The sequence below is a fragment of the Carassius auratus genome, chromosome 17, assembly GCF_003368295.1.
Source record: "Carassius auratus strain Wakin chromosome 17, ASM336829v1, whole genome shotgun sequence".
Taxonomy (NCBI): domain Eukaryota; kingdom Metazoa; phylum Chordata; class Actinopteri; order Cypriniformes; family Cyprinidae; genus Carassius; species Carassius auratus.
The window spans coordinates 23,708,488-23,721,749 of NC_039259.1; the positions used below are offsets into that span (position 1 = coordinate 23,708,488).

The following is a 13,262-nucleotide window of genomic DNA, read 5'->3' on the forward strand; positions in this document are numbered from 1 at the left end:
GCCTTCAAAATGGTCAAATCTCAACAAATTAGAATACTTCTTAAGATCAATAAAAAAATTAGCCTTCTGGAAAGTATGTTCATTTACTGTACATGTACTGAATACTTGATAGAGGCTCCTTTTGCTTTAATTACTGCCTCAATGTGGCGTGGCATGGAGGTGATCAGTTTGTGGCACTGCTGAGGTGGTCTGGAAGCCCAGGTTTCTTTGACAGTGGCCTTCAGCTCGTCTGCTTTTTTTGGTCTCTTGTTTCTCATTTTCCTCTTGACAATAGCCATAGATTCTCTCTGGGGTTCAGGTCTGTCGAGTTTGCTGGCCAGTCAAACACACCAACACCATGGTCATGTAACCAACTTTTGGTGCTTTTGGCAGTGTGGACAGATGCCAAATCCTGCTGGAAAAAGAATTCAGCATCTTCAAAAAAGCTGGTCAGCAGAAGGAAGCATGAAGTGCTCTAAAATTTCTTGGTAAATGGGTGCAGTGACTTTTCAAAAAACACAATGGACCAACACCAGCAGATGACATTACACCTCAAATCATCACAGACTGTGGAAACTAAACACTGGACTTCAAGCAACTTGGGCTATGAGCTTCTCCAGCCTTCCTCCAGACTCTAGGACCTTGGTTTCCAAATGAAATACAAAACTTGCTCTCATCTGAAAAGAGGACTTTGGACCACTGTGGCAACAGTCCAGTTCTTCTTCTCCTTAGCCCAGGTAAGACACCTCTGACGTTGTCTGTGGTTCATCAATTTCCTTGACACGTCTGTATGCCTTGACCCCAGCCTCAGTCCATTCCTTGTGAAGTTCACCCAAATTCTTGAATTGATTTTGCTTGACAATCCTCATAAGGCAGTGGTTCTCTCGGTTGGTTGTGCATCTTTTTCTTCCACACTTTTTTCGTTCCACTCAACTTTCTGTTAACATGCTTGGATACAGCACTCTGTAAACAGCCAGCTTCTTTGGCAATGAATGTTTGTGGCTTAACCTCCTTGTGAAGGGTGTCAATGATTGTCTTCTGGACAACTGTCAGACCAGCAGTCTTCCCCATGATTACGTAGCCTAGAGAACCAAACTGAGACTTTTGAAGGCTCAGGAAACCTTTGCAGGTGTTTTGAGTTGATTAGCTGATTGGGATGTCACCATATTCTAATTTGTTGAGATGGTGAATTGGTGGGTTTTTGTTAAATGTGAGCCAAAATCATCACAATTAAAAGAACCAAAGACTTAAAATACTTCAGTCTGTGTGCATTGAATTTATTTAATACAGAATTTTCACAATTTGAGTTGAATTACTGAAATGAACTTTTCCACAACATTCTAATTTATTGAGATGCACCTTTAGATGGGGAGCTCACTAGGTTTTGAGACACAGCCATTGTATCCTCAAGTGGATCATGTTGCATGCTTGTGCATGGGATGTGCAAGCTGAGATGGAGTATATAGTGTCCAGTCAGAAAACATCGGCTTACTACACACACTAACACACACATGAATATCAGAAACATGGAACGGGATGTTCAGTGTGCACTTCAGAGGGCAAAACACAAAATATCAACTTTGGAGACTGAGCTGTCTATAAAGTGAGTATTATGGGATCTCAGTTGTTAATCAGTTACATTGATGTACATAATGGGATATAATATTCTGTGATGTTGCAAAAATGTATCTAGAGTTTAGTTTATTGTATATATTGTGCATTCAGCAAAGTGTTTGTAAAGTATGAAATGTTATTTGACAAAAATTGGATGCCACACTTTGTTAATGTCAATCGATAGCCATCATCTTGTCTTCTAGACCACGGACAAATGTGTAACGAAATATAGCCCTAAACAGCACTTGGACATTTAAGTTCATATTGGTTGAATGACATAAAATAACAAAACAAGTGGAGGTTTTGGTGCATTCACATTCTCCTGGAAAGTTCATATTAACTTGCTTTGCTTTCAAATGACTTTGGTTGGAGTTAAATAGCAATGTAGCTTTTCTATATAAAATCTAAATTCACCAAGGTATTTTAATTCTTCATCTACAAAATAATGAATAAAGGATGCAAATTGGGTGTGTTTTCCTTTGTTTTTATCCAATTTATGAAGGTGCGGTAAACGGAATTATGTATTGTAGTTGCACAATAGTATTTTGTACATGCAACTTAGATTTTTCCCATTTTTGATAAAACTAATTACATTTATTTTAACAAATTTACTATTAATACGTATGCTGTTTGTGATATATGATCTTTCCGACATGACTTGAAGCACCATTATCCCCTCAAGTTCTCACAGATGTCCAGCATGTGTATTTCATTACATTAACTGCATGCTTGTGCTAGCTTTCATTAAAATAATTTTTGTAATGACATAAAAAGCAAGTTCAGTGTTTAACGCTGTTATACTTGCATCAGCAAAATTAAACCTGTCCACTCCAACCTGTGGTTTTCAAGTAATCTTTCTTTAAGCCCCAAGTTTCTGAGTTGAGGGTCTGTCAATGACAAAATATTGTAGACGGCAAATTTGTTGAAATGTATCGTTTTTTTCTGTTTACAATAAATGCATTAAATTGCATGTGCAAAATACAATATTGCTGCAGTTGTGATAGAATATATGATTACATTTACACTACAGTGGCTTCATAAATTTAATAAAAACAAAAAATAAAAAATTGGATATTTTATTCATCATTTTGTAGAAGCTGAGTTTAAAAGTCTTTTTTGCAGAAAATGTACATTTCCTGAACAGACTTAAATGGACCATGTGCTCCAATATGGGTCATATCATATATGTTATGTGCAGCAGCAGTATTTCTTACATCTTCTCAGCAACATTTCTGTGGATGAATTGGCAGTACCAAGTCTCTGAAGCAGCGCTGTAGATCTATTCCTCCAAGACCAAACACATTAACATAACCATGGTATATTACCTTGCTAGACTCTCTGAAAGTTGTCATGACGGAAATATAAATAACCACTTTCACATATATGAATTCATATATTTAAATACTAATTACTTGCATTAACAAGACATATAAATAAAAGGAAATCATAGGTTTTGAATTAGGTTAATTTTATTTGTCACTGCATGAGTTTTGATTGCACATAGGGCTGTTTTCATCACTGTCCTGTTGGCAGGGTCTGACAGGTATTTTTACAGATTTCCAGCTCATCTGCATGAATAATTGCATGCTTAAATTCAAACCCCTTACCATTATAGGGTTACTAAATCACAATCTTGTGCTTTGGAGTAATATGGAATATCAAAGTCAAAGGAACCCGTTCATTATGTATGTAGCAGCTACTTTGATATTTTTGCAGAAAGGAAAACAATCGTAGGCATGGTCATACACACACACACACACACACTCAGCTTTTGATATGTGAGCCCTGCACTCATGAGGACACTGTAGAAGACATTAGTCTAAATCACACTGAGAGCACCCACTCAACACGCTAAGCTCAAACACTAGCATTGAAGAATAACAGCAATAAGTTATTGATACGTATCCTCTGTTGATTTTAAGGGAAAGCTTCTCAGAGAGTGAAGAGGAGCTGCATCAGCTGTCATGGATGCACAAACAGGAACTGAAGGATTCACTGGTTGATATGTACAAATGTGAGTATGAAGAGAAGCTGTCCTTTGGATTTGACGGAGGGGTTATTTTTGTTTTGTTTTTTGCTTTATTTGTTATTGATAAGGTTACGTTTTGTGTTTGGCAATAAAGAGTATTCACACTTGGTGCAAAAAAAGTGCATTCTTAAATATTGGCACTAGAGGGCATCCTTATCATGTCATATATTCAGGAGCAGTGTCTTCAGCGCTTAGTGCTGTGGCATTTCTTCATTATATTAACCTTAAAGACTAATTACTATTTATTCACATTTAAAAACATCAAATATCAGAGGATTCTAAGAACGACATGTATTTGGAATGTCAACTTTAAAAAACCTAAAAGTCCTGTAGATCCTGTGGTATAAGATGAAAAACATGACGCTTAATATTCATGTTGTTTTTGGAAAGTGGAATATGGTATTATCATAGAATCCTGTCTGAACAACCTTTAGTTTTTTGTTTGTTAAGTCTTGTTGGTCTTAAGCTGTTTCTTTAGCATCCATATGAATATCTACATAACTTTGTACAATGTTCTGTATACTTATTGTTCAAAAGTTTGGGAAGTTTTAGTAAGATTAAGTAATACTTTTTTTTTGTTTTTTTGGCAAGTATGCATGAAATTGATCAAAAGTAACAGGAAATGCATATATAATGTTTTAAATAATGCTGTTCTTATTAATTATTAACTAATTTAACTAATTATGATATTAGAATGATTTCTGAAAGACTCAAGTAATGATGCTGAAAATTCAGCTTTGCATCACAAGAATAAATTACACTAAAATATATTACAATAGAAAAGTTACTTTTAGTTGTAATAATATTTTGTTGTATTTCTGTGGTTACTGTAGTTTTGATCAAATAAATGCATCCTTGGTGAATATAAGATGCATAAACATAATAAAACTTTCTGACCCCAATTGTTTGAACAATAGTGGGTTTGTATTTACTATATAGAAGGAAATTTTATAAATTTTCTATATATAATAATTGTAACTGGTTCATTTGTTTTAAAGCATTATTGCTGCTTCTTTATGCTTTGTCTTCGCGCTGTCTAGTCTCTAGGTGTATGATCTAATCTATGTATATATGTTGGAGAGCTTCTCCGATCATCATATGAGCTTCAGTCACTCGCTGTGCATTGTAAAGGCCACCGATGGTTCGATCCCTCATAGCATGACCTCTGCGTTGCGTGTATTTGTTTTTTTCGGAGTTAATGCCAGGTTAGCTGTTTCTCTGTAGTGCTGACACATCCTGCAGTAGAAGAGCCCAACCCAAAGCGTGACATCCTAGTGATGGGTGGAGGCCGAGACCTGGAACAGGATCTACTTAGCATGTATCCTGATATCTTAGACGCCAAGCGTGTGTATGTGCGCCTCTGGGTATATGGCTGCACGCCTCATTTTTATGGGTTTGTGTGTTTTTGGTGCACAGACATTGTGTCTGCCACTCACACAAACAACTTATGTTTTACGATCATTAATATTATCTGTAGGGGTTTTTTTGTGTGAAGTTTTGCATTGCAGTCATCTGTATTAAAGCCATCTCCTTCCTTTTCTGTGGCAGATAAGCATGAAGCATCAAGCCCACCCTATTCTCTCTTTAATCAGCTTGAATGTTTGTTCAGTTTAAGGCTATTATCCTTTACCACTGATATAGAGTATTGGGATCCAAGTGGCAGTTAGCCGACATCAACATAACAATGTGAAACCAGAAGATATAGGATAAAATAGGTATTTGTAAGTATTGTATTGCTATTAGAGAGAAGTTTTGTAAACAAAAAAGTATTATCGGAACAGTGCGAAAACGTTTTTTTTTTTTTTTTTTTGCTTTGCCAATGAAAGTATTTTGTAAATCATGACTTTATTTGCATTTAGTGAACACAGACAATTGGATCAATACAAAAAGGAAAGTAAATTCAATACTGAATAAATATGTGTCAATCAAATTAGTGAACCAGAATTGTTCTATAATTGTCATATAATTAGGACATTGGTTTGTAAAACTGATGCTTCGTTAGAAGGACTATCAGATTCAGTTATTAAACTTTTGAATATGCAGTGCAATCAAAAATAATAATTATTCATTTGTGGAAGTATCATAACATTTCTTTCATAAGTTATCATTTATATAAGTTCATTAAACAACAACCTTGGTTCTGCTTTTGTTTGTGCTGCAGTATGCAAAACAAGTGGACATTTCACAACAACAACAAAAATCTATCAACAGCATTGGATTATTGTATTTAATTAGTATTTTTTGTGTGAATTCTTACTATGTAATGTTCAAAATAAGTATTTATATTTCAGAAGTTGTATACATTTTAGCCTATTCATGATTATGATATATGATTGTATTGTAAAATACAGATATATAGCATTATCAGTCATCAACCACTGCTTACTTTAAATGGCATTATCGTCAAATGACTATCCCATGTTGGTAGTTGTTTTTCAAAGTGACACAGAACAGCCAAATAAGGGTGACCGCACATCTTTGAACCCAAATCAAATTTCACGCCTGTGAGACTGCGTTTCTTGTGCGTCTGTTTCCCTGCTGATTTTATTTGTCTGACGTGGTTTGGGATAAGCGGACTGCTGTAGGCTGGGTCGTGTTATTACAACTGAGATGGTGGGTTGTTTTCTTGCATGGGTAAACTGTCCTTTTGTAGTCCAAATTCAAAGCACACACACCAAGTCCATCATAACAAACACGCTAAGTTTCCTATGGAGCAGAATTTGCCTTCCCGACAAGAGCAGAAATAGGGCTACAGTCTCAACAAGCTTTGTTCTTAGCAGGTGGATCGACCTTTGACATAACCTGTCACGCCCCCCTTTCCATGTGTGGGCCGTCTGGTCAGGAAACATAAACGAACTGTTTGGTCCCATCAGCTCAGCTCCTCTTACGGCAGTAACGGTGTGGTCCTGCTCGGCTTTTCCAACAGCCACCCACTCTGATATCACATCTCACTCACTCTCCACCGTGCTTGGCTTCATGGAGAGCAGGAGGCGCTTTGGCGACCCCTTCGGCTTTCTTGTGGGTCCCATTGAAGTTCAAAATCCCTAGAATGGAGTGCCGTGTGGCCTAACAGGCTTGTCTGCTCCCTAAGTGGGTGGTCCGCCAGTGACAGAGGGATTCCTCAGGGCTCTGTCCTCCTCTTTTGTGTCTCTGTGTTGGTTTAAGGAATAGACCTAGGATGGGCACTGCTTAACTGTGGAAGCCTGGTTACTGTGATCTGAAACCAAACAAACCTAGCAGAAAGGCCAGCGCACTCACAAACATACAAAGACTCGAACTATAAAACCCAACGAGAGGTTGGCATCTCTTGAAAGAATCTCGAAATGAAGGTTTTTTTTTTTTTTTTTTTTTTGGATGTTTGGGTCAACTTTATGAAAACATTTTCAGGTCATATTTTTAATCCAAAAATAATATATTATATTATATTGCATGAAGATGAATTGTCCATTAGAAGTTTCTTGCATTATGACATTCCCAGATTCTCTCTAATGCACTGTATGTAATGTGGATGATTCATTGTTTTATTTATTTATTGTTGGTCATTCACATTATTCTCAATATTTCTCTTTACATGCTCATTTATTATAGCAGGTTTATAGCAAACTTTTTTTTTTGTATTTATATTAGTACATTTATGATAATATTATAGTATTTTATTATATGTATAATATTCTAATTTATGCTGATTTAAGTAAATATAATGTTTTATAACAAACAAATGCTTACAATAACACTTTAAATATATATCATTTTTATTTTGCATGACCATAATGACAGTAATGAAAATCTCACAATGCAAAAATAAATAAATAGATAAATAAAAAAATATATATATATTTATTTATAATAGTAAAGGTCATAAACTATTGTTTTATATATATATATATATTTTATTATTATTATTATTATTTTTTTTTTTAGATTCATCAATTTGTGTGCATTTGTTTTCTGTGATTTTATACAGTCTTTTGAAGATTGTATCTCTCTTGCATAAGTCAAAACAGTTGAAACCCTTATAGAAACTATTGAAATCTTTATTTTAAAAAATAGTTTAAAAGTTTAGTTGTGTTTTACTTTTGTGTTGTAGTTTTTTGTTTTGCTAACTAAGAATCCAGACATGAGGATTTTCAGGCCTTTTTAAAAAAAAATAATATATGGTTTGCAACCCAATAAGTAAAGTGGCCCCTAACTCTAAGCCTTGTAATTTGCTTGTTTAGTTTTTTTGCAAATTCAGTTCAGAACAGCATCACAGGAGCTCTGATACATGAATCCTTAAGAGCTGTACTGTTTGGGACTGACACTCATATGATGCTAACACTCCTACCACCCAGTTGTGAGCAGGATTCCAGACGACCTAGTGATGGCCCATGAAACAGAGAGGAAAACAAACAAGGCTTACTTTGCTGTGAACCACAGATGCTTGGGAACTGTTTGAACAGGGAGCAATTTAAACAGTCACTCCTGTGGCCTGTGTTCAAACATCAAGTAGTAATGAGGACAGAGTGCCTGGTCCTGTTGCCCCGGCCTCCCCTCTGCTTTTCAACACATTCACGCTCCCAAAGGAGGCTGGCCGAACAATGGCGGTCCACTTTCACAGAGTGGCATTTTTACTGCTTTTTTACGCACTTGTATTTCGAGAATGTTTAGACAGACCTACGACAACCTGAAATACTGGGCGTAGATGGTTGGCACTTGAGCTTGATCATTTATTTAGAGAGCGGGAACAGAGGATTGAAAAGCTTTGGCCTGTCATTAAAATAAAAATTAATTTAAAATTTGCTTTGTTTATGTATCCACCTTATTTTGCAATGCGGAAATGAAGTTATTTTCTTTGAATATCTAAGTCTTCTGATTCATTAGCCGCTACAGGTAAATATCTAGAAGAATAACAGTGTAGTAAATTGTGCTACAAACTAATGTATTTATGATTATAAGAGTAAATTAAAATAATATGATAACAAATACCAGTTTGGAATATCAAGCAGTATAGCAGACTGTTATGCAGAAAATAGCTGCATAAACTCTTATGTAAGAATAATGTGGTTATGCTCTCATAAATTTCAGCAGAATTCATAGACCCGTCTTTCACATAAATGTTTCGCATTTTTATGAGTTAAATATTTTTGCTAATTTGGTCATGTTTTCATATTCTAATAAAGGCCCATTCACACCAAGAACAATGATTATAATGATAACTGTATTAGTGTCTACATAATTTATTTGTATTTTATTTATTTAAAAAAAAATTACATTCTCCTTTCATTAAAGTAAAAAATAATGAAAATTGCCTTTTAAGGTATTACATTTTTATTTAAATCTGCTTACTATACTATGATGTAAAAATGGTGAACCTTTAAAGAAATACATATCTTTATTTTGCATGACATTGATGAGAATGGGAGGGGATTTTGGTTGGTAATTAGCATTATTCTCAATGATGATGTTTGTATTAGCATCCACACCATCGCAAAATAACGTTCTTCTTATTATAAGGCAGCTGTCATTGCTTTTGTCATTCATCAGCTGAAAAAAAGTTTTGTAAATGATTCTTGCAATATTTTTCCTCTGTCCTTTTACTGTATCTTTATCATTATTGTTATTCTTATTGACCTTGGTGTGAACGGGCCTCAAGATTATAAAGCTCTAAGTAAATTTCCCTCACAATCAGCAAGAAAAGGTCAGTTCATGTCGACCTAGCTGAGGGTTTGTGAAGCATAGTCCTCTTGTGCTGAGTTCCTAATAACTTGTTCGTTCTTTAGAGAAGAGCATCATTGGTGTAGATTTGATCTAAGCACATGTATATGAGCACATATTCGTCGGAGATAGTCATGTGATTCCTCTATTGTACATCAGCTGCTCTGTAAATATTTGCAGTGATGTACATCCCTGAACACACAATACCTCCCACAAGCCTCTCTGCATGTGTCCCACAGTGGCACCGACGTCACCCAAGTGCTTGCCATATCCAAATATCACACATTTATATCAACTTTATTTGTTCCCCAATGTTCTCCAGTTGGAAAAGGACCCTGGAATGTCCTGGAGTGTTTTCTCACTTCGGTGTCCCGCTGTTTAAAGCCGGTTTGTTTGAAGGACAGCTCGAAGCCGCGAGCATCACTTATCCTTCAGGGTGAAAAAAAGAGAAAAGCTGTGTTTGGATTTGATGCTTCTGCATTGCCCAAAGTTCAGCTTTGCAGTTCGTGTTGGAGAAAGGATTTCCTGAACAAAGGAAGATGTGTTTGTTGAGGATCCTCGCACCACTAGCTATGTGTGTGTTTTAGCGCCGGGCGCTGAGGTGACATGCACAGCAATCACGCTGGATTTTGTAGTCCTTTCAGTGTTGCTTTTAAAATGCAGAGTTAAATTTTGACTTAATGTTAAAGTTTTTCCATTGATGGACATTTAGGGAAATTATGGGAGCATCTGTGTTGTCATTAGAAGGATCAAAGTGGTTTATTGTCATTTGTCTCCTCCTCAGAAAAAATGACCATGGCAAATGTAGTTTCCACCCAAAAAGCAAGTGGCTACAGCTTTTTTCCTGCTGTTAAACTGTGATGAATTAATGAGATCTTTTGTAAACAATCTAAGGAGATTTTACTGTGTCTCATAAAGCCAATATGGCTTTTAAATGGACAAAAACTACATTTTGTGAAAGTTTGCATTTCTGTCTTTAAGCCAAGCAGATATGATTTATTGGACAGTATGATAAAATAAGAGATGACAAATATTGTCTTATTTATTCAATAAATAGTATCAAAAGCTCAAATTGATATATATATATCAAAAGTTTGGACACACCTTCTCATTCAAAGAGTTTTCTTTATTTTCATGACTATGAAAATTGTAGAGTCACACTGAAGGCATCAAATCTATGAATTAACACATGTTGAATTATATGTGGAATTATATACATAACAAACAAGTGTGAAACAACTGAAAATATGTCATATTGTAGGTTCTTCTTTTGCTTTGATTACTGCTTTGCACACTCTTGGCATTCTCTTGATGAGCTTCAAGAGGTAGTCACCTGAAATGCTCTTCCAACAGTCTTGAAGGAGTTCCCCGAGAGATGCTTAGCACTTGTTTGTCCTTTTGCCTTCTGTCTGCGGTCCAGCTCACCCCTAAACCATCCCGATTGGGTTCAGATCCGGTGACTGTGGAGGCCAGGTCATCTGGTGCAGCACCCCATCACTCTCCTTCTTGGTCAAATAGCCCTTGATGCCTTCAGTGTGACTCGACAATTTTCAAAGTCATGAAAATAAAGAAAACTCTTTGAATGAGAAGGTGTGTCCAAACTTTTGGTCTGTACTGTATATTACTATAATTACTGTAGTATTTTGTGGGAGACCAGTTAAAAGAATAGTTAACCCAAAATGAAAATTGTCATCATTTAATCACCCTCAAGTTGTTCCAAACCTCAATGATTGATTGATTGATTGATTGATTGATTGATTGATTGATTGATCTATGCTGAACACGAAAGAAGACATTTTGAAAAATGTGGGTAACCAAACATGTTTTTTTTTTTTCAAACTATGGAAGTCAATGGGGAACGGCAACAGTTTGGTTTAGCAACTGTCTTTTATTTTATTTATTGTGACTATCCCTGTAAAATGCAGGTATTGCCAATATTTATATATACTGTGTTGCATAATGTGCAGAAAATACAGGAAATAAACAACATATAGTAGGTTAACACATTTTTGTATTTATAAAGCCACTGCTATTACTCAACACTGCCTTATTCATTTCTTAGAAGAAAGTAACAAATGTTCAAAGGAATTGCCCATATATAGAAAGTGTTTCATAATGTGCAAAACATGCAAAAAAAAAAAAAAAAAGGATATATAATAGGTGATTTAAATTTTTTCATGTTTATTTAGCCAATGCTATTTAATTGTTCATTCTAAGGAAACAGTAACAAATGTACAAAGACAAGCAGTCCCATCTGCTTATTTTTATTAGAGAATGGCTCTACAGAGACAATGAGTCGAAACTTGCACAGCTTTCGGTAGAAGCGACACCGAGTCGAGAAGGCGAAACACTTGGCTGGAATGTCTTTCATAAGACAGCTGACCTTGAGTTGACTCCTTCCCTGAGCCCCACCTCTCCTGTTTGGCGTCTCTTTGATGAGCAATAACAGTGTCATGGCTGGTGACGCCACCTTGCACTAGTTTCACAATCTTTCCTGCCACAATAAGGCTTTGTTTCCTTATGTTTTTGTGCCCGAGTTAAAATGCTTTTAAACTAGTACGTGGAAAGGAATGCGGTTGAAGTATTTTGTTTTGATCTGCGTATGAGCAAAGGTGGTGACAAATAAAACGATTATTTTCATCATGACCTAGAACTTCGGACCTAGAACGCCTCTGCAGGAAAGTAAATGGATCAGGATTGTCTTCTCTACACCTTTGTTTATTAAAAGAAATGTTAGATATTAGACATTAATTAAAACTTAAATTCCGTTGCCTTTTTTGTGCTCTAGAACTGTGTAACAGTGTTAGGAATATGAGTGAAATCTTCCTTTGCTCGCATATCGACTGCATTAAGCTCATCCTTAAATAACTCTGTTCTCCCTTCCAAATGTTAGCCAATGCAAATCTCAGCTTAGTCCATATTTACACAGCCAATTTTGAGGTTACATTCAGCAGATGAATTCTCCAATCGCTGAAATATTCACTCTTGACATCGAATCGCAGAATTGAAATAAAATGTGCTGTTTGTCTAAGTGCTTACAAATAAAGACCTTTTAAAATTAATTTTCGGTGAATAGCTGTGACAACCTGACTTTGTCAGCAAATCAAGATGTCAAAAGTGACAAAAAATTTGCTCCAGGTGGATTGAAACAATTCATTTTCTGCATAATATAAGAGAGGGGCGTCATACGAATGTTTAAGATAAGTAATGGTACGAGGTATGTAATAATGTGCACCGTGTTTAGTGAACTTTTTTTTTAAATTTAGGAATAGATTAAGAGATTATTGATGATGGACATGCAAGAGAGAGAGAGTTTAATACAAAAACAGCATTATGGGTAGGTCAGGTTGGAGGTCAAGCGTCATTTCCTGAATATAAAGTGTGAAATTAAATTTTTACTCTTTTCAGATTTCATATGAATAATACAACTTTGATTTCCCAACATCATTTATAGCAATAATGCTGTATTCACCATTACAAAGCACAGCATTATAGGATGAAAAATGGTTTTGTTATAAATGTAGATATTACATATCAATCAAATATTTACTATACGTTATGCATAGGAGTCATGTGACTTGATCAGCTTATCAATGCAATGTTTTCTGACCTTGGTTTAGTTGATAATGAAGGTTTATCTGTAGTAGTCCGACTGTGTCAAGTTGTCATTTTTTTACATGTATTTTTTGCAGTGATAGTATTTGCTTTGTGTGAAGTATTTCTATTTGGCTTGAATATTATCACTCATGTCATAATTGATAATTGACTGGATCAAACACACAATACAGATCATTCAGGGTTTATCCTACTGCACATCTTGCGGGGCATTTTGCCTGCTTTTATTCATTCAAAGCAGGCCTGTTTAAAGGCAGTTCTGGGGTGGGGGAAGCGCTTTCTTTACTCCTAGCATGGCTCATGCTTCTCTCGCACCCAAATTAGCTGGATA

General features: G+C 35.7%; 1 protein-coding gene across 2 annotated transcripts in view; it reads left to right on the plus strand.

Annotated features, from left to right (window-relative positions):
- mipol1 (mirror-image polydactyly 1) overlaps positions 1 to 13,262 on the plus strand; it is a 68,550-nt gene that overhangs the window by 1,351 nt on the left and 53,937 nt on the right. Inside the window, exons 1-2 of one of the 2 annotated variants that reach the window (XM_026286501.1) lie at positions 1,465 to 1,582; positions 3,516 to 3,607. In XM_026286501.1, coding sequence (XP_026142286.1) covers positions 1,491 to 1,582; positions 3,516 to 3,607 — 184 coding nt within the window. In that variant the 5' untranslated portion in view covers positions 1,465 to 1,490. Of the gene's footprint in view, positions 1 to 1,464; positions 1,583 to 3,515; positions 3,608 to 13,262 lie in introns of those variants that run through there. The other variant, XM_026286502.1, reaches the window with a different exon arrangement.